At 43.9% G+C, this 22738-nt stretch overlaps 1 protein-coding gene across 3 annotated transcripts in view; it reads left to right on the forward strand.

The window, feature by feature from the left end:
• LOC144823685 (protein mono-ADP-ribosyltransferase PARP14-like) overlaps nucleotides 1-22738 on the forward strand; it is a 1720771-nt gene that overhangs the window by 1034600 nt on the left and 663433 nt on the right. For all 3 annotated transcript variants that reach the window (XM_078682415.1, XM_078682413.1, XM_078682414.1), the window contains exon 13: nucleotides 17442-17618. In XM_078682415.1, the coding sequence (XP_078538541.1) occupies nucleotides 17442-17618 (177 nt within the window). The remainder of the gene's footprint in view (nucleotides 1-17441; nucleotides 17619-22738) is intronic.

The raw sequence follows: 22738 nt of genomic DNA on the forward strand, positions 1-22738 counted from the left end.
CTCTGGAAGCCAACCTAGCTGCAGAATTTAGCATTGCTCCCCATGGAAGTAAAGAGGTTTTGGAAATGCCATCCAAGAACAGCAACCATGTTCCAGTGTGGATAGAACTATGGGTTGGACAATTAACATTTAATGATTTGGTATAAATAATAATTTTATACAGCTCAGTGACCCAAAATATGGAGGTTATGTGACCAAGTGTTGTTCTTTGTTTGAGCTTTCATATTGACTTATTAGTAAATCAAAAAAGCTGATTTGGTGCACACTGACAAAGGCATTATAATATCATCAACTAATAACTCTTCGAGGATGCAGAATGAATGTTTCATTTCTTAATAGCAAGGTACCACCAAAAATTAGTTCTGGCTTCACTGATCTTGAACTAGAGATTTTCCCAACTTGCCTCAATTCTTCTCCAGATGTTGCTTCAAATGTTTACTATCTGACACACCCTACTCACAGAACCAGCTGCTTATTACTGACCTAGTGACTCTTGGCACCCAACTGTTCAATTGTCTGTCACATCAACTCATTTATAGATTGAATGGTATTGGGGCCGTGATGGATCTCTGCAGGACACTGTATGGTGTTTGAAAGCACATTGCTTTTACTTCTTAATTAGAGCTTAGGTTGGGTTGCATCGAATCTTTGTGTTTACTAGTTACAAAGGAGAGCGAACGCAAGGGTAACTCGATTGCAGAAGAGACTGGATATTTAGGTAGTGTGTCTCATGCAGTTTGTGTAAAAAGTTCCTTCCATTGCAAAAAGAAAAGCCCCAAAACTATGTTCAGTCTGCTAAGTGTGCTATTAGTGGAGTGGAATTAATTGTCTAGCATTAGTAGTCCTTTTCAGTAGCATATGTTTAGTAAAGGGGTCCCCAACCTTGTCTGTAGTACGAGCTACTTCTGATCAGTGAAAATCATTGTGGGCTACTGAAAGCCAAGCCACTTTTGCAGTTTTACTAGATACCCCATGGCTAGCTTTATTGACTTTGAGTCGAATGTCCATAGATCCAGATACTATGGATTGAACAAAATATTTTGATCAGGATCACTATTGCAGGGATGGCTTGCGTGTCAGTAGAAGTGTGGTCTTTGGGAATATATGATCATGTGTGTGAATGAATGGGATATATGTGTATGGGTGAAATGGAGCCTGTGTTCTATGTACTTGTGGCACAGGACATACCTTTCAGCATATGTGTCACTGTTCAATGCATAAGTCAAACATACAATAGTTTTTTTTATATAGGAGATATTTAAAGTGCAGAAAAATGTTCTTTAAAAATGTTCATAATATGGACCACTTTAAATTTCTCCCACTTAAAAAAATAAATGGCAGTATTTTTTAGTCATAAATATGGTTCTGTCTCTACCGGGCACTAGGAACAAGATGCCTGCTGTGTGTAAATGTGTCACCTGAAAATGGGAGTAAATTAAACTGCAGTTATCTTTGTTTAAATAGATTCCTTAACACTCAAAACTCATTTAAATATTCTCCCCTTTCAATTTCGCATTTACAAATGGAAAGCATCATGCACCCCGTGGCCTGTAATCATACGGGGCCTTATATAACGGAAAAATACAGCCATTTGTTTAAATGGGAGGAGTTTGACGTGAAGAAACATACATCCTAAAATATTAAGATGTAATTGGCTTTATTGAAAGTGGAAAAAAACTTAAGACTTAATGGTTCATAGAAATATTTGTCTTCACTTCAAAATTTCTACCATATTACAAAAAATGACTTTGTTTTACAGTTTATTAATATGGCACAGTGTCTGCTGACCACTGGGAGCTTAAATGTAACACTTTGAAATTGAGAACAATTAAAATGAAGCCTTTACTTAATCATTGAGAGCTGTTCATCTTAATTTTCTCCCTATTTAAAATCATTCAGAAGCATCATTTTGTTCGTACACTCAAACATAGAGTTGACCAGGACTTTTATGTAAGAGTTCAATACCTCAGTGCTTTAGTTCTTCAGCTCTGTGCTCGACTCTGGGTCATAAATCTGACTCAAGCGTTGCTCATGATCAAGTCTTGCTAGATGCAGCATGATGAATAATCTAAAATAAACAAAGCCTTCCCTGAACTCTAAAAGAAAGCTGTGACTAGGTGATTGTTTAACAGGCATTGAAAATGCAACAGGTCTCGCCTTTGATTAAGTTAAAGCCATTTGCTTTGCTATACAATGCTTTGCTAATGGTATTGTATAGCAAAGCAAATGGCTTTAACTTGATGAAAGGTGACACCTATTGCATTTTTCCACTCTGCATCCTCCCCCAGTCTTCGGCCTCTTCCACTCCCCAGACTCTCCCTACCCAGAATCTTCACCTGCAACCTCTTCCAATTCCCTAACACTTCCCCCACCCTCTTCCATGTTCCACTCCCCAGTCTCTTCCACTCCCCAGACTCTTCCACTCCCCAGACTCGTCCTACAAACTCCTCACACAGACGTCTACGTTCCGCGCGCTCTTCTATTCCCCAGACACCTCGACTTTCAGTACTCTCCTCCCCTTCTCCTCTCTCCAGAATCTAAATCCCAACCCTCCTCCGTCCTCGCGCTCTCTTAAGGAAGGGAAGCAGACACAGTCTCCAGTGCTCCCATATTCACATTGGAACGCTTAGTGGCCTTGTCACGAGTATGAAGCGCTACATATCGCACTACACAACCTTCCACGTTTTGCCCTGTAGGAGGACAGACGCTTACAAAGAAATTATCTTCGGTTGGCTATCTCTCAAGAGGTAGCAGGGCCTCGCCCAGCCATGACAAACACGTGAAGAGTGAGTTCAGGAGCTCCCTCCCGGATCACTTTGCCCCTCAGTGCACTCTGAATAGGTGGAGCCGTTACGCTTCGAGGAGCCGATCCCCCAGCTCAGCAGCGTGTACCTTGAAGGCGTATAGTGCTTCCTATCTAGTCTAGTCTCTTCAGGTTGTAGGAGTAATAATAACGTTTATTAAGCCATATGTCCATAAAAGATGAAAAGCAGCATCATTAAAAACATATAACAATCACATAAACCATCACCCTGACATGTACCATCATTAAAAAGTAACCGCAAGAGTTTAATAAACATTAAAAAAAAATGTTTCTCTGGCCCGGCTCTGCTCTGTCCAGTTGGGCTTCCAGGACTAGTACCCGAGCTCCCTACAGCACCCTGAGGCTACCGGCGCCCCGACTCGGGCTTTACAGACCCTACAACTCCTTCACTACTGCGAGACACCGGCAAATCAAGCTTCGCAATCACGACCCCAGGCCCAGCGCGGCTCTATCAAGCGCCAAGAAGAATGCTGTTAAGGCAGTACCCCCACACAAGCAGAAGGATACAAATAAGTGAGCACTTGTCTAGACAAGTGAAATGTGAGCCTAGCTTTGCGCGCCCAGCGGTGTTAGCGCCCTTGGCCAGCAGCAACATAAAAGTGATTTATTTGTTGTGGCACAGAATAGAAATACCGCTACTACATTTAATAATACATGGCTTTATAGCGCTTGCTCCTACAGGTCGAACGATTGGAAATGCTATAAATAAGAAGAGTGTTGTTTAGGCACCTGCCCGATGGTGCTCAGTTTAAACACACCGTGAACGAGGAAAGGCTGAGCGGGCGCTGGTGCCAAGATTTTAAGTTGCGACTGATGGCCCGGAACAGGCGCCAGCAGCTAGCGCTTAACTCACCAAGCTATCTCGCCGAGTTCGGTCTGAAGTTCTGGTGAGGCTGTTGCAGCATCATCTATGCTGTGAGATTTCCTTCCCAATAGTGAAGAGTGCGCTCCTGAAACTTTTTGTTTTTGCAGATTTATATAGCGCGAACTCAATCCAAAGGTATTGGAGCGCTTTACATGATCACCACTTACGTTACACAAAGACATATTCATTTGTTGGTTTTTGGAAGGCAGGGGAAGATTAAGTGATTTGACCAGAATCACAGGATGCTGAGCCGACGCCGAGGATAGAACCTGGTTCCCTCAGCTCCAAAGTCGGCAGCCCAGGCCGTGAGACCACATCCTCTCATAAACTGAAAATATGTTGGGTTTTTTTGTTTGTTTTTTAAATCTCCCTCCCTCTTCACCATGTCTAGGTTCCTGGAGACCAGGGTGACCCCTGCACGATCTCCCTATGTGAACCCAGGGTTGGGATCACCCTAGCCTAGTGCTCCACCCTGAGGCTTCCGACGCTCTGTGTGACCTGAGGCACATCACAGCACATTTAGCCTTCACACTGAATAAGAGTGAAGTGCGCACACTTTCAATTGCCAGCACCCCTCATACCTCGCTTCCCCGCCCCCCGTCCCGTCTTCTTAAAGAGACACATCATTATTTATTCCACCACCTGAGGCGTTTTCTGCTGCGCGGAAACAACGAATCCGCTGCCATACAAAAATTGGCAGCTAAGTGGGGTCTAACTGTACAGTGAGAGGTAATTGGAAGGTGGAGACATTATGGCACTACATTCATCTTCTGCTGGCTAATTAAATTCCTCTCTACATATGGGGAATGTACAGATGAGCACACAAAACGAAAAACTTGGACTGGCTTAAACAGTGACAGGTGACAATGGGCCACAGAGTAAGTATTAACTAACAAAAACCTCAAGGTTTAGTTTGTGATTTTAGGTATTTACATTTCGAGGTAATCAAAGGTTAGTCAATGAAGTGGTGAGATTGCATTTAAATTCAGAGGTCAATTTTTGTGCACCCATTCACGCTCCTCTAAAACAAACACAGAGAAGCCCCCATGGGGGGTGGCTTCTGCCATATAGTAGAACCCGCGACACTCCCCGTGGCCGCGCTGCATCAGGCAAGAATAAAGCCTCCATTGCGGAACTAGCGTTCCCGCGCAGTTTTAACGTGGAGTCACTGGGCGGTAATGTTGTTGGGGCCGGAGACGTTGGCGCTCCTGCGTGGATAGCCGTGCGTTGTCCGACCTCAGCTCCAGACTGAGGCCCGTTGATGCTAGTCTGCGGTGTGAGTATACATGCGGAGGGACAGCTCTGCTGAGGTATTGTTAGTGTAACTTTTCTGTGTAAATAGATGAACACTGCTGCTGTCTGACGGCAGTCTAGACAATTGGTTTAATCTAATCGTATTGGTAGTTATTGTATTGTAATTGCATTTATGTAGTGCTTACTACCCCTGACGAGGCGTCAAATCGCTTTTTCGGCGGGTAGCACTCTACTCCGGGACCCACAGAGGATTAGTGTTGAATTAGTATAGTGAAACATGCAAGTACATTTTGAGTGGTGGATAGGTTAGTCAGTTATTTGGATTTGGAATGATAGCAGAAGGATAGAGGAGGACAAATGTTTGTATTTATTTATCGCTCGCTTGTTGACGCACACTATTCAGGAAGCCTATAAAGGATTAGTGGTGAATTAATATGGTGAAATATGAGGTAATTTCAGTGGTGGATATTAGTCTGTTACTTGGAGTGAGAAGGATAGCGGATGGATAAAAGGGGAAGAAAGATTTGCATTCATATAGCACTTGTTACCCCTGATGGGTGTTGAAGCGCTTTTCTGGCGAGTAGCACGCCACTCCGGAACCCATAAAGGATTAGTGTTGAAAATTAGTATAGTATAAATATGAAGTAATTTGAGTAGTAGATATGTTATTCAGTTATTTGGGAAGTATATTAGTATAGTTGAATATGGAATATGGAATTTGAGAAGTGAACATGTTAGTCTGTTAATTTTCTTAGCAGTAGGAAGAGGATTTTGGAGGGAAGAAGTCAGAGGGGAGAGTTTAGAAAGGTTTGTTTTAGGGGATCGGTGTAGTAAAAAAATGTGTCAGATGATGCAAGGAGGGGTAGAGCAGGAGATAGTCTAGAAATGGTTAGTTTGGCGATCATAGTAGTGGTATGGGGTTTGGGATAAATGAGAGAGTGGATGTAGAGGATATATTGATAGATGTATAGGAGGAGAGATAGGGTAGTGCATTAAAAGAGTAGTAGAAAGAAGTTTGAGATGAGTCAGAAGGTTGGGCCAGAAGATATATAGAGCGAAGTATAGGCTGAGAAATAGGCTAGTGCATTGGAAATGCTAAATTAGAAGAAAGTGATAAATATATAGATCCATAAGTACATTGAAAGTATATAGATACATAAAGGAAGTAAGTATATTTAGATTAAATATATTGATAGAGGCACAGGATGAGAAATAGGGTAGTACATTGGATATTCTTTTTCAGGAGAAAAATAACAGACACACAGATCCAAGTACATGGAAGGTACATAGATGCACAATGGAAGTATGTACATGTAGACCAAAGATGTTTTTTATTTATTGATGAATATTATTATTATTATTATTTTTATTTTTTTATTTTCGATTAACATAATTATTTTACATGTTTTATAAAGTAATACACAAAGATAGGTACATATCTATAGTGAAAACAAATGCTTATATACAGAGGAATATGCTGTAAATGTCTTTTTCCGTATGGTGCTTATGTGGGGAAGAGCCAGATCTTGAGTAGTTTTCTGAAGATAAGGTGGTTGTCGGTGGATCTTATGTTGGGGGGTAAAGAGTTCCATAGTTTGGCTGCTTGAACAGAGAAGGATGTGCCACCCTTGGTTTTTTTCTTGTATGTTGGGATTTTGAGGCGAGATGCTCCTTTAGAGCAGAGGTTCCTTTGTTGAATGTGTTTGGTGATTTTATTCCTGATGAAGAGTGGTCCTATTCCATGTATTGCTTTGTGGGTAATACAAAGCAGCTTGAACGTGGATCTTCTGGCAACCGGTAACCAATGCAGGGCTTTCAAGGCAGGGGAGATGTGGTCTCTTGGTTTGATATGCAAGAGTAGTCTGGCAGCCGAGTTCTGAATCCGTTGTAGTCTTTTCATGGTCGTTAAAGGTGATCCGTGGTAGAAGCTATTGGCGTAATCGGGTTTGGATAGAACAAGGGAGATGGTAGCTTGGACCTTGTGTGAATATCCCAAATGAGGGAAAATTAGTCGCCGCGTTTTTATAGTAGCAAAGCTTGATCTTGCTAGTTTATCCACTTGGACATTCATCGACCGCTTGGAGTCCATGGTCATTCCGAGGTTTCTTACTGCCTCCGATACTTTAGGCAGTGATCCCAGTTCATCAGGCCATGCGGCAAGCGGGTTGTAATTTTTCCAATCGCCACACGTGAGTATTTCAGTTTTTGAAGCCTTCAATATGAGATGACTCCAAGTTATCCACTGATCCACAGCTCTGAGACAGCTGAAAATTGGTGATTTTTCAATGTCTTTTGGGCATTCCAGTTGAAGGAGTATTTGCGTGTCATCTGCATAGTTGTAGCACGTGATGTGAAATTTATTGATCAGTACTGGTAAACACTTCATGTAGATGTTGAAAAGCATGGGCGAGATGATAGAACCTTGAGGGACCCCTGCTTTTGTGGAGTACGGTTTGGACGAGAAAGGTGGGGTGTGGGTGACATTAGTTTCGTTTCGAAGGTAGGACGCAATCCAGTCTAGAGCAGTTCCCTCTATGCCGGTTTCATAAAGTCTTTGTTTCAGAGTGTCATGGTCAACCGTGTCAAAGGCAGCTGAGAGGTCCAAGAGGAGTAGAGCAGCAACCCCGTTGCGGTCAACTGTATTCTTTAGGTCATCCCAGATGGCAAGGAGGGCAGATTCAGTGCCTCTTCCCGGACGGAATCCTGTTTGGAAATCTGAAAGTATGTCATTCTCTTCAATAAAATGTGACATCTGGGCGAACGCTGCTCTTTCTATCAGTTTGCCCAGGAAAGGTCCATTTGTAATGGGTCTGTAGTTGTCAGGGTTCAGCGGGTCCAAGTTTGTTTTCTTCAATAAAGGGCGTATGTATGACTTTTTGAGTGCTTCTGGAAATATTCCAGTAGTTAAGGAATCGTTGATGATTCTTCTTACTGGAATGGCAGCAGAGGTTGTCTTGAAAGTTTGTGGCGGACAGGGGTCAGAAGGGCTGCCGGCAGGCCTGCTCGCTTTGACCAGGTCCATAAATTCATCGTGTGAGATGTGTTGGAAGGAACGGAGAGGCTTGATTAGAGCATTCTTGGATAGTTGTTTTGTACAAGGGTTAGTGCTGGTGCTTTGTTTCTGTTGTAAGTACGAGTCCAACGTGTCTGCTTTGTCCGTGTAATGATTTGCCAGTTTGTTTGTGAAATCTTGAGTAACAGGATGAGTTCCTTCTAGGCAATTTGGTTTTCGAAATTCATTGAGTATTTTATAGAATTCTTTTGGAGTGTAGTTCCTATATTCCCAATAGGCTCTGCGCATTGTAATAACATAAACGATAGTTTAGACTTAGGACTTAGGTCGACTAGGTTTCTTTTGCATATGTTAGACTTAATTATGAAATGCCAGCTAGCTCAGAGGTCACTAGAAACTTTCACGAGTACACAAGAAGGGATTAGTTTCTGACAACCGCATAAACATGACAACTTTGCTCCCCTAGGACAAGGAGTATATCTCCAGAGTCGCGGAAACAATAGATAGCTATTTCACTCAGTCAATCGTGCATGCTTAGTTTCACCAGAAGTGCAGAGAAATGGAGAGACGGGCGTTTTCAATAAAAGTGGTTATTTATTGAGCAGGTTTCTTTCTCATGCAAGAGAAGTGAATTGCCACAATTGCAATACTTGACATAAAGTAAAGTGCGTACAGTAAAAGGAGTATTACGAAATAATACAGTAAAAGCATTTATATGGTTTCTAAGTCATAAGATACTTAAAATGGATAAAATACATACAATGGTAAAATAATGACTAAACTTACTCAACTGGTGCTTCTAAGATACGCCTACCCCGGTGTACCTAACCTAAGCCTAGTACATAGGACGGAGTAAATGAGATGTAGTTTGAGTTAAGATAGTTTCTGCCAAGAATCTAAATCAAGAATTCTCTAAGGGTCTAATCAGCTCTGTACCTTGGTTATAGAATGAAGGAGGTCTTGTATCTCTCTCTCAGGACTCGATCTCCCAGCAACCCGCAAGGGTGACAGGGAAACACTGGAGCTGGATTCCTCGGCAGGAGTAAAGACAGCGTCTCCCTCAGTGCGTCAATGGGAGGGTCGGCTTCCTTCGGCACTCGCATCAGCAGGGCGTCGGGCAAGTAGATAGCCGATCTGCTCCAAACCACCGTGTGTCTTGCTAGGGCAGATGCTGGTATATTTATACCTGGAAGGTGCCGAGTTTGACGTAAGGTTGGACATAAGACGTCACTAAGAACTCGCAGTTCTTTCAGGACTCCAGGAGTTCTAGGACAAATCAATACAGAAGCAGGGGGAATTCCCGGGCTGCTGGAGACTTGGTTTGTTTAAGAATGCGTTGTGCTTTCTAGGAGTCTATGGGAGTAGCCTTGCCGTATTAGGACTGCATTGGCTATGACTTAATATGGGTATGATTCTTATGCCTATATAAGGATATGATTTAATATAACCACATAAGGGCATAAATCGGGAATATGAACTAGAGTCCTAGATTCGTCTACAACATTTTATTTGCACATTTAGTTTAGCGTTTTGAATTCTGTCTGAATAGTACCTTTTCTTAGCTTTTTTGATAGCCGACTTATATAATCTGTTGTTTTTTGTAGGTGAAGTTTGTCTTGTTTGGCGTTTGTTTTGAGCCAGGTATGTTGCAGCTTTCTAATTTGTTGTTTTTCCAAGGCGCTTTTTAGGTCGAGGGACCATCGCACTGCGAAGCAGTGGGCGGAGTCCCGAAGATTTAATGTTTTGGAGTATGGGGGCTTGAACCCGCCTCTCTCCTCCATTCTCCTCCATTGGCTGGCTTCCTAAACGGAGGCCAGCCATTGGAGGAGAAGGGAGTCACTCCAATAAATCCCCGTCTCTTTCGGATTCGGGGGCGTGTTTTTTTTGCGTTCTTTCGACTGTGACGTCATCCGTCTCTCAGAACGCTAAAAACACGCCCGAATCCCACATTTTCGGATGTTTGCGGCCGCCATTTCGACACTCTTTCTCTGTCGTTCCCTGCTGTTTTCTGTCCCACCCAAGCCTGTCTCTCTTCTATGACTCTGTGACCATGAGGTTCTTTCGCTCTCTTTCCCTGCTGTTTTCTGTCTCCCTTCCTCTTCATATCCGCTCACATTTTCCTGTTTCTCGATCCCTGCTTCGGCGTCCACGTCTCTGTTCCTCTGTCTCTGGTTTGCTTTTACTCCCCTGGTTCAGTGTCGTTACTAATTTGTGTCTCCTTCTCAACCCCTGATCTCGCGCCTTCCTTCCCGAAGCTCCATATTGTCCTTGGCGCTCTCTCCTTCGCTGCTGTCTCCCTCCCGCTCTCTCTACCTCCCTGCGCCTTTCCTTCCACCGTCTCCTCCCTCTTCTCCCTCCCGTCTCTCCTCCCCCTGTTGTTTCTCCAGCCGCCTGCAGCCCACCTTCCATCCCCTGCTCGCCTCATCCCTCCGGACGGGCTGCGAGGATCTCACCGGAGCTGGTCCCGTCGCCTGGGAGGTCAGCCGAGGGATTGCATCCATGCACAGCCCTCAGCTAGGGGAGCCTGTGGCACTGCAGGAGTCAAGGAGCAGAGGCCAGAAGAGCACCGACACTGCAAATGGCAGGTAAGCATTTTTTAAATTCTTTCCCCTGCACTGCCCCCCTACACTGACTCCCCCGCGCTGCCTCACCACATGTATGCCACATCAGCTGTCACCGAGAGCCACAGCACTTTAATGAGTTGTAGAAGAACTGTAGGAAAATAGATTGGAAATGAGATTGCGTCGAGGGTTTGAAACTTTGTGTGCATCAGTTTGAACTGCCTGCCCACATAGCTGAGTATAAAAGACGGAGGCGATGCACTTTCACAAGGATAAGAGACTGTGCTGCTACCTCAAGAAGTACCTCATTGGACATTGATGTGTAAACCAGAGACAGTCACGTTGGTGATCACGTGTAATGATGCTTGTCATAATCAAAATACAAACACCGCTTTTTGTTTACTCTCGAGTAGCACTGACGTCCGCAAAAAGAAATGGACCAAAACAGCAACCCACTTTCAAATATTTAATTTGGTGCTAAATTGCACATCTATGGTTTTCAGCATAAAAAAATATCAAAGACCTGAAAACTTTTACTACTTGGTAGAACTGCTTAAGTAACTAGGCCCATCAGTTGAGGGCACTTCAGTTAAGACAGTGGACAAAAGTTACCAAATGTAATGGGCCGTACCCAGAGAGCCCTTGGTGTTCCAGGGACATGGAGATGTACAGGAACCCGTACCAGACTAGCCTCCTATGGATTCACATACATGAATACTTCACGTGGGAGCAAGAGAAGCCGGTTACTGCATAATCATAATGTTGTGGTATGTGAGGTTCACAGTGTAAACATGCTATTCATGGGAACCTTTGCTTTCCGTAACAGGCGCACCAAGTGTGCCACCGTTTTATCCACCATTCAAATAATTCAGGGGCTTAATATGGCTTCTGTAGTGATCCACTTTAACTACAATATCTGAGGCTTGAATCCTACAGGGCTGTGTCAGCCGCTCCTGCTTCGTAAGTTGAGAAAATCAGCATGGCAAGGTGGCTCCTTGAGTTAAATGCTCTGAGCTGACATCTAATGTAATCTGAAGGTTGCAGGTCGTGAGTTCAAATCGAGAGAAATCCAGATCACCCTCCCATCCTTCTGAGAATGGTCAACTGAGTACCATTAAATGGAGTAATAGTAAAACTTGTCATTTACAGAGCCTAGAAACAACGGTAGTGCGAGATCAAGCACCATAAAGCAAGTTATTGATTGGCCAATAGTAACACTCATTATTTACAATGCTACTAATAGAAGAAGTCGACAGTCGTAAGCACAAGTTAGTAGTGTCTGGGAAACCTTCTTTCGAAGTACAAAAACGTTATGCAAGGTTTTATTTTTGCATTGTGGTGAGTGACGCATAAATAAGGCTTAAAAGTTGTGCCTCAAAAAATGAGCTGCTGTCAGGAGTTACTAAATAAATAAAATACGCTATATTATATTAATCAGTGTCCTGTATACAAACTTGAAAGCCTCAGTTAAGGCAGTTCAGCAGAACTTCCTCGTAGATCATGTGCACCTACTGTGTGATCTGCACATGGTCTCAACACCTCTGCTCTTTGCAGAAGTGAAAATGCGTAATATGCGGCACTCTCCTTGTATTAAAGTTAATAACGCTTCTGGTGCGTACTTTGTGAAATCAAATTTCTTATGGGTGCCAATGAGTGTACTCCCTCTGGCCAATGGGAGTAAAAATCGTGAACAGTGTTTGTATAGTGTCAAAGGTATGACACCGTACTCTACTGGCACTCCTGGTGAGACGTGTTCTCTGCTTTTCAAGACAGTGTCCTACAATAGTTTAGGTATCTTTAAATCCCAAAAATCCACATGTAGGATAAGTATTCCAAATGTGTTGTTTATTTGCATTCCATATTGTTGTTACTTCACAACGTGGAAAATTCTTTTCAACATAAGTTATTCCATATGCTCCCTTTAACCACTGTCTGCTCCCTTTAACCACTGTCTGCTCCCTTTAACCACTGTCTGCTCCCTTTAACCACTGTCTGCTTCCCTTCACCAGTGTCTGCTTCCCTTCACCAGTGTCTGCTTCCCTTCACCAGTGTCTTTTGCCCTTCACCAGTGTCTGTTTCCCTTTAACCAGTGTCTGTTTCCCTTTAACCAGTGTCTGTTTCCCTTTAACCAGTGTCTGTTTCCCTTTAACCAGTGTCTGTTTCCCTTTAACCAGTGTCTGTTTCCCTTTAACCAGTGTCTGTTTCCCTTTAACCAGTGTCTGTTTCCCTTTAACCAGTGTCTGTTTCCCTTTAACCAGTGTCAGTTCCCCTTTAACCAGTGTCAGTTCCCCTTTAACCAGTGTCAGTTCCCCTTTAACCAGTGTCAGTTCCCCTTCACCAGTGTCAGTTCCCCTTCACCAGTGTCAGTTCCCCTTCACCAGTGTCAGTTCCCCTTCACCAGTGTCAGTTCCCCTTCACCAGTGTCAGTTCCTCTTCACCAGTGTCTGTTCCGCTTCACCAGTGTCTGTTCCGCTTCACCAGTGTCTGTTCCGCTTCACCAGTGTCTGTTCCCCTTCACAAGTGTCTGTTCCCCTTCACCAGTGTCTGTCGCTTAGTGTCCACCCCTCCCCAATATCTGCCCTAACACCAGTTATCTTTCCCTCATACCAGTCTCTATCCCCATACATGTCCCTCCCTGTACATCTGTCGTCACCTACACAAGTGTCTGTTTGTGTCTGTTCCCCTTCACCAGTGTTTGCTGCTTAGTGTCTACCCCTCCCCCAATATCTGCCCTAGCACCAGTATCTGTCCCTCATACCAGTACTATCCCCATACATGTCCCTCCCCATACATCCGTCGCCACCTACACTTGTGTCTGGCTCCTGTCACCAGTGTCTGTTCCACTTCACCAGTGTCTGTCGCTTAGTGTCCACCCCTCCCCCAGTATCTGTCCCTCATACCAGTGTCTATCCCCATTCATGTCCCTCCCATACATCCGTCGCCACCTACACTTGGGTATGTCTCGCACCACCAGTGCCCATCATCACCACTGAGGTCTGCCCCAACACCATGTCCGTCCTTACACCAGTAAGAGTCTGCCTGTCTCCCTACGCTGGCACCAGTCCCTCAGCAACAGTGTCTGTCCCCAAATGTTGCAGTATCTGTCTCAGCAAGGAGGGAGCACATATTTGCAGACTGTAGACATGTGAATAGGTCAGCAGCTGTTAGGTGTCTGGGAACCACTAGGAATCCATTTCAGAAAGGGGCCAATGCCACCAGGAAGGCAACATTTTCCCTCTACATCCCTCCACCAGGCATGCCCTCCACAAACATTTAGGAGCAGTTAGAAGTGTAAGTGCATGGAAAGGTATGTGGGATCTGCCCCTTACGGACACCAACTGCTGGAGTCGGTATCAAAGAGTCGCCTCTTCCCCGCTTTCCAAGAAGCAGACTCAGTTATAGGTGAGACTCTGTGTGGGTGGCTCTGTGTGTGTGTGTGTGGGTGGCTCTGTGTGTGTGGTTGGCTCTGTGTGTGTGTGGGTGGCTGTGTGTGTGTGTGTGACTCTGTGTGTGTGACTCTGTGTGTGTGACTCTGTGTGTGGCTCTGTGTGTGTGGCTCTGTGTGTGTGGCTCTGTGTGTGTGTGTGGCTGTGTGTGTGCGTGTGTGTGTGTGTATGTGTGCCTGTGTGTGTGTGTGTGTGTAGCTCTGTGTGTGGCTCTGTGTGGATAGCTTTTTTTGTAGGTGGCTCTGTGTTTGGGTGGCTCTGTGTGTGTGTGGGTGGCTTTGTGTGGGTGGCTCTGTGTGGGTGTAAATGCAATAGGGTCATGCATTTGCAAGCGATTAGCTATTGGCATTGTAAATGACAATGCCATTTATTTAACCATTAAGCTATTGGCAATGTAAATGACAATGCCATTTATTTATAATTAAAAAGTCATGAGCAATGCCAATAGCTCTACCTTTAATAATGCCGAGACCATTGCATTGTAAATGCTTGTTTTCTTTTGTTCTGTAGTGTGGTTTTGAGTGGTATCAGGATGTCAAAAGCTTCCTGTAGCCACTCAATGCTCAGCAGGTCCTTCTGCCGCTGTGTTTCCACACTCTCCCCGGCCTGGGGTCAGGCACAACGTGTGCGTGTCGCAGTGCAAGCAGTGTGCCGAGCCCGGGAGGCAGCAGAGCTCGGGTGGGCGGAGGAGGGGCAGGCAGTGACCTCACCGCAGCAGCTCGGAGGGAAGCGAGACTGCGTGCCGTTCTCTCTCCTGCTAAACAGAGGCGCGTGATCCATCCCCACAGGCCCATTCAGAGAGCCGGCGTGGCGCGTGCTCCAGCCTTGAAGGCAGCATGATGGAGCCTCTGATAACAAATCTTTTACAACAGCCATAAACCAGGCCATCATGTCCGTAAGGGCGGTCCAAAAAGCGGACAGGGCAGCAACCGAAAACCCTCCTTTTACCCTAAATGCTGATGCTACCCAATGGAAAGGAAGGGCGGGGCTTAGAGTCCCTTTGTAGTTTACAAGATCTCTCGCAAGGCTGGGCAGCTTCGCTGCCACACCCACGCTCGACCTAAAAAGGAACTCAAAGCTGAAAGCTACTCTGAAAGTGACTGTGAGCTGCTGGAAGCTTGCAATCAACTGGTGGGAGACATCTGCTTTAGTAACTTCCTACACTCAGTTGTTCAATAAGGTTCAGGATATTGATCCTCATGCCAATTTCACATTTTGTGAGGCTGGCATTGAGGGTGTGGATGAGGAAATGTTTTAAAAAAGGGAATTTATACAGAGTGGTATTACCTTGGTATGATTAAAGAATTGAAGAAGCACTATACCTTTTGTCCCTATAGTGTTGCCAATAAGATCTTTCTTCAAACTTAACAAATATGGTCTATCATTTACTGTTGATGCACCATATTTGCTGTACGGGCCAGACTATGTAATATTTGCAATGGTGCAAACATGGAGGCATGGTTGACGTCCACGGCCTGTCCATTAGGGCTTAGGGCCCACGCCGCCTCAGCTTTTTTCCATCAATAAGTGTATCTGTCAGGTGAAGGTCAGCCTGACAGGCATTCTTTATTTTCAGGTCCGGCAGCCAAGAGATAGAAATGCGCTAAATGTGCAGGCTCCGGACTGCCTGAGCTGAATTTCGCTGGACTGAGAATGTCACAGCTCCTGTGAGCGGACCTCCTCAGCTTAGCTAAGGTCCTCGAGGCCCTCGCCATCATGACGAGGAGGAGCGTCAGTGATTGCCTTGCCCCTTCAGCTTCAAGCCCCGTATTACCCAGGTCTGATTGTCAGTCATTGACACCTTGTCACAGAGTTGGTTGGGGTCAGTAACTCTCACTGACCCCATCCCACTCTGTTACAAGTAGACATTGATGCCTCCCTTCAATGGAGGCAGCAGTCTCAAACCTCCTGCGGCCTCCGAGACAGAAATTGTTTTATTTATTTATGTTTGGTGTGTGCTTGCGTGTATGTATGAATAGTTGGTATTGAGTTTTGAGAATGGATTTGTGTGTGTGCGCATGTGTGTTAATGCATTGTTGCGTGTACGCATGTGTGCCTGTATCCCATTCGCCCCTTAGCCGCCTACATATGTGTGTGTATATGTGTTTGTGTGTATATATATATTTATTGATGAATTTAAGATAGATTATTGTTTTTTCCATAAAAAGAAAATAAACATCTGTGTATGTATATCAGCACTACTGTCAGGAGTTGTATTATATCTGTGTCACTCCAATGTTCACCTGAACCATAATTAAGCCCAGGAAATGCCCGTCATTAATCTTATATTTAATCAAACTTCCGACGGAATCCATGACTTTTGTATACCACCATCTCTACCATCTTCCAACACTAAATGTCTAGACACCAGTTTTCAGAAGTCATGGGTATGGCTCTGCCCTATATAGAGGCTATATATAAATTAGCCACTAATAAGGGCATATTAAAGATGCTTTTGTTATATTTTCAAATAGTTTATTCACTTCAGATTCTCAATAGTGTCAGTTTTTATGACAGTGCAACACAGATACTTGGTACATTGATATGCAGATAGTAACCATTTTTCCAGAAAGGCTGTGTCACAGAACATTCCCATAATATATGTAAAAAGGACCTAAATGACCTGCTCCCACTCCATAACTGATCACTAGTAGTGGTGTATGCTTTAACCAGCTGTTGCCTTTTGTAGTATATTTGAAGTATTTTATTATATATTTTTATTTTAAGTATATACCATAAAAAATGCAATTTTTAACTTAAAGTTAAAAGCTGCTGTCTAAAGGTAAAAGTCATATGAGTTCAAATAGAAAGGTTTTTTTATTTAAAAAACAAAAGAGGCATCAAAGCAGTTTGTTCATCTTTAAATTTGTCTTGGATTCCCCACTCCACATGCTAGTAAATAAGCCGTCCTAGCTTGGATGCCTACCTGGACACTATGTGTTGATGATATTTTTAAAGATAAAGCGATGGAATAGTGACATAAATATAAGATATTCCTATATCATTGGGATCAGATACAGACTGCTTACCAAAACCTTTGTCTCCTAAAGTCAAAGAGGGAAAACCATGCCATAACCTTCTTGTATTCTGACTGACATAGAAGCCAAACAACACAATAAACCCCGAAGATGTCTCTGTTAAGGGATGAAATGCGTTGGCAACAGTGGAGAAAAGGTATTTTTTTAAAAAGCATGATGTGAATAAAGGAATTTTTGATGAATAATCTGGATGGAGTCTGTGCACAACATAATTCATTTTTGTGATGGGTATATAATCAATTAGACCTGGTACAGAAGTACACTATTTTATGTAGATGTTTGTGCACTGATGATCGGGGAAAAAATGGAAGCCATTTAAGTGCAGTAGCATCGATTTGCTAAAGTATGGTGACTCTTTACGCAATTATTGCCTTTTGAATGTACATGCCAATTGGTCTACTTATGTCAGTTATTTATATATCTTTGTTACTTTCCACCAGCTACTCTCCCAAACAATGGGTCTATAACTACTACCAATGGAGCCTTGGCATGCAAAAATATAATTCATGTCGTTGGACAAACTGACTTACAACAGATCAAAACAACAGTGAATAATGTACTCCAGGAGTGCGAGCAGCGGCAACTGACTTCTGTGGCCTTTCCTGCGCTTGGAACAGGTTTGTGTTTTTTTATCACAGCATATAAATGTAAATGTGCATTTATATGACTGACTGACCCAGACATCAGTGATCCTATTAATTTATTTTTCCGTAGACTACTTAAAATGGATACTATATATGTATTTGCTAAAAAGATGTGCATACAATTAATGTAGTGATAGGTTACATCGCAAAATGCCCATTCTAAGGGGGTGGCAAAACCTATTGCCTCATTAATACGTATATATTTATTTTTGTCCTCCTATGCCATCAAACACAATGAGTCGCACCAAAAGGTGTCCATTGACCGGCTGCTGTAGTCGTTGCAGAATATAAAGGAGTAAGAATGGGGAGAAAACCCCCAAACACCACCTCATGTCAGCTAATTAGGCTTAATTGTAGGCCCATTGGAAATCGAGTTTGTACTCTCTCTATATAGTATAAGCTGTCTTAAGCATCGTCCCGCTTCTCTCACAATCCAACTCCAATTTACAAACTCTAACCACCAGTTTCACCTAGCTGCTAAAAGCAGGCGGGTGGGCCTCAATCAATTTACACAGATCTCCCACCTTGCCAGCAAGATCAAGTAAAATCCCAAAGATCACTATGCACACGCCATCCCAAAAGATGTACAACCTGGGTCAAAACACAAACATATGGATATCATCCATCTTTTCCTCTCCACACCAATTGCAGCAAGTGGCAGCGCCTTCAGCAAATTTGGCATGTTTGTTTGGAGTCAGATATATTCTATGTCATGTAAAAAGATGGTACTTCGAGATGGGTACTTACAGGGTATCAGAAGTAAGGAAGTGGTTAACGGAGATGCAACTCCCGGGCTGTTCTAGTGTTGAACAACAAGACCTTTTGGAAGATAACACGAAGGAGGAATTTATTTTGCAAATTGATAAATCACTGAATTTAAAATCTGCAGGCACAGATGCTCTACTGGCTGAATTTTAGAAGGTCATGACAGAAATAGTAGTCCCGATATGCAGGGATCTGTTTAATGATCTATTAGTGTGTGGCTCAGAAATTCCTCCATCTTGGAATGATGCTGTGATAGTCTTACTTTTGAAACCAAATAAAGACCCCAAGAAAGCAGGTTCACATAGGCCTATCTCTTCACTAAACTTCGATTTATACGTTTTTTTGCTGGTAGCTTAGTTAGGAGACTCTTCGAACATTGGTAATGTAGAACATCCAGATCAGAAGGATTTTGTGCCAGGTAGGCAGCTGCATGATTTGACACATCAAATTGTATCAGCAAATTGATATGGCAATGGCAAATTCAGGCAGATTGGCTATTGTTACTATTGACACCTCCAAGGCGTTCAGTGGGGTGTGCTGCGCATACTTTTGGAGGTTCTAAAGATCTTTGGATCTCCTCAGGGTTTATAGCTCTAGTCAAAGCTCTTTACACTGCACCAGCAGCTCCGATTCTGGTTAACAGGAGCTTGACAAGGAAAGTTAACATCTCAAGGGGGACACATCAGGGTTGCCCGCTATACCTGTTTCTCTATTCACAGAGCCTTTGGCCTTTGAGGGCGGACATGGAGATGGTACCTTTTGAATCTCATAGCCACATGCTTAAGTTGGGTCTTGATGCAGATTATATTATTTTGTATATAAGGGAAACATGGATAACAGTGAGACTCATGGAGTTTATAACTGAAGCACTTGGTCTCTTTTCTGGTTATTCTATAAATATGGAGAAGACCAAGGTGATGGTGTGGAATCTAGTAAGCACAGGGGTGCAGTATGAAACTATGATCAGGTCTCTGGGCATCACAGATTTGCACGAGTTAGAAGAGTTGCACGAGTTAGAAGAGGTTCCGGTGCATGTCCTTGGGAGGGTGAGAAAGGAAATCGAGGCATTATTAACTAGTTGTGTGCACGTCCCTTTGACCCTACACTGCAAGGCAAACTTAGTTAAGAGGGCAGTCCTCCCTAAGCTAAACTGTCTGTTCAAGAACATTCCACTTCAGTCTGGTTTAGATAAGAGTCAAGGGAAGTTAGGGAACTTTATTTGAGCCTCCAAAAGTCCTGGACTCAGTTGGAAGAAAGAAGAAAGCTGGATAGGGATTGTGTACCACTGACAAATGTTTTCCTCTATTATCTATCCTTCAAATTTAGGAACTGCAGAATGTGCAGTCAACTTTGTAGAGGAAGAACTTATGTAGGACTCTTGAATTGGTGTGGAATTGGTCTGGAAACTCAGTATAGTCCTCATTAAACTGTAGGACCCCCTGTTGAGCCTTTACCTTTCCTGGAAGGTAGCTATTCTGGAGGCCATAACATGTCTTAGAGGTATTAGTGACCCGCAAGCCCTCACACAACAAGAACTCTTCATTCAGGAGGTACCGCCCCACCCCCGGCGTGCAGGGATGCTGGGCAAGAAAGTTTTCCGGGTCCAGTCTCACACCTGGGGATAATTCTACGTTAAGGAATCTGCGGCTAGAATTGTCTCTACCCGATACATCGTTACCAAAGGTAAGTAACTTGTACGTCACTCTAGCTTATTGAGCATCAAAAACGGCCACCGATAAAATCCATCCTATAAGGCATTTTCCAGGCCCATTCCCCTCCTCTTTTCACCAACTAGCAAAAGCATCCTCGCAGAACAATAAATGTGTTCCCCTAGTATTGTGGCCAGTCTCTCCTTCGGCTGCAGCAAATGCAAGTCCACCACCATGAAGGAAACCTATACACCGTCATTCTCAAGAATTGGTATCTTTCAAAACCAAGATTTCTGTGCCTTAGTCTGTCCTTTCCATTCAGCAGAAACCAGTCATCTCCATAGTCACCCTACAGTGAGCTTTGTCCATGGGCATAGCATTTCTTGCCCTGCATTACACTGTCCGCAGTACCAACTCCATGCACACTGCGGTTACCACAACCATAGTTGCTTAATTTCCTTCATATTCCAATTAATCTCAGCAATACTATTCCTCTCAACTGCACAAGAAGATTCTCTTCGAAGTAAATAACCAAAACGTTTAGATGACCTCTCCCATTCAACAAATCTGCTAATGTCTTTAACAGCTGACCCCATCACTTCCATCCCCTATTCCACCCCTTCCCTCCTCTTCTCCTACCCCAAGACTTGTAGCAAAGCCCAACAGTTTTCTGAAAGGGCTCTCCTCAGCCTGCTTATCCCCATTTTATGAATGAATAGCTGCAAATCGAAACTTTGATGTAGTCCTACTCAGGTCGATGATCACAAGGAAATTGATCAACTAATCATCGCATATACAACTCCCACCCTGGTCTAATTTACCTCCTAAAGGAGTCCAGTGTAAGTGCACCTCAACTTCAAATGTGTGCTGCTGTCCGTGTCTGTTGCCCACCTCATGCTGTTTCACTTCTAAAAGAAAATAACATTTCTCCCTGGAAAACCCAACTTAACTAGAAACTGACGCAAAACCTGAAAACCTGACAACAGGGTACCATTAGCATTCACAAACACCTTCATATCACTACCTAAACTCTTTCCAAGAAAGATGTCCCCCTGGCCTCACCAGTACTCTCCTTCGGTACATCACATGCAGCTCTACCCTTAACCGCCACTGCAGTTTGACGAGACACAACCCCAACAATTTGCAGCCCTGCTCCCCTATTTCTCCCACAGGCATTGTGCTGAGCATTCAGAATTCCCTTAATTTCTTTTGTGGAGCTCGAGGGATCAACAAAGCACCGTCAGCGCTACCCCTCCCACTGATCTCCTCTGCGCCTGAGTGTGCCTCAACACCCAAGCCTGTTCTAGGAAAATGTTCTTAAATAAGTCCTCACACTCGTTTTTTTTTTTTAACCTAGTGTTATTTGAGTTTTATAGTGAACAGTAACCGTGATCTGAACAGCCCATGTGGAATAGAAAGCAATAATATTGACAGCCACATGTAAGACTTGGGCATCCGACGATAAAGAGAGTGATATGAAAAACATTACGAGGCAATAGACAGTCAATGACAACTTGCATCTTGCTTCCAAACTTTTAGTAGTGGGAGGCTTGTTAATAAACTGGGGGAGTAAAAGGGCGCGGCGGTGGAGTGGGTCCAGTACATCTCTAGATGGAGTTTGTAAGTAGGTGTACAGGGTGCGAAAGGCATACTGAGGTAACTTAAATTGGAGTTATTGCAAGAGAGGTATCCAGGGGTAATGAGGGGGGTGGGGGTGGGGGGTTGTTGGCAAGCCTGGTGTTGTCAGGGACCGGCAAAGTGTGGAAGAGGTCAAAGGGGTGGGACCTGGGGCAAGGGGACCCCTGGTGTGGAGGCAGCAAGCCAGGATTTATGGGGTTAGGTATAGTTTTGAATTAGCTGAAGAAAGTCAAGTAGGGTGTCCTAGACAGGGGAGATGTGGCGCTTGCAGAGATGTTGAACTTCCTCATAATATATGTCCTCTCCTCAGCTCTCCTCCGGTGCTGTAATGCCCCATACTAGACCTAAGGCATAGGGGCCTGATGCAATCTCCAGTGTAGTGTGAGGGTTCGCTTGACGAGGAGGAGAGTGAGGCAAGGGAAGCATGCCCTTACCTTGGTGCGCTTCCCATGTTCGAAGATGCAGAGGGCGAAGGCCTCCCAAAGTATAAATATCAGGAAGTTCTGTTACTTCATAGAACGTAGTGTGGAAAAAGTGCCAGTATGTATTAAGAGCAGTGCACTACCACAGCATGAGCTTACAATTTGCTGACGGTGTGTGACATCGTGGGCAGCCCAGATGGGCAGTTGGGAAATTGCGATTTAGCTATTTGGGTGTTAAATAGGCCCTGTGAACTGTATGCTATTGAAGCATGAATTGCAAGCGACTCAATATGGGAACTCAAGTGCTCTGTCGAATTCAGGGTCATGAAGCACCCATCCAAAGTCAAACTTCCACTTGTCTCTCAGTGACGTCAGCGGAACCAGTGCATGTTCACTGAGTGCCGTGTAGAGCCATGTAATAAGATGACAGCTCATCCCAAGATTCAGTAGAGTTTGTATAACAGAGTGAGTTTGATGCTCCTTCTTTACTATGGACCAGAGGGTGCGAAACGTTTTTCACATATGGTGGTATATCAGATATTGACCCCTAGGAAGGGTGTAATTGTCGATGAGTTGGTTGAGGGAGGAAAAAATACCACCTGCAAAGAGGTTGCAAACA

This window comes from Lissotriton helveticus, chromosome 3_1 (genome assembly GCF_964261635.1).
Source record: "Lissotriton helveticus chromosome 3_1, aLisHel1.1, whole genome shotgun sequence".
NCBI classification, from domain to species: Eukaryota; Metazoa; Chordata; class Amphibia; order Caudata; family Salamandridae; genus Lissotriton; species Lissotriton helveticus.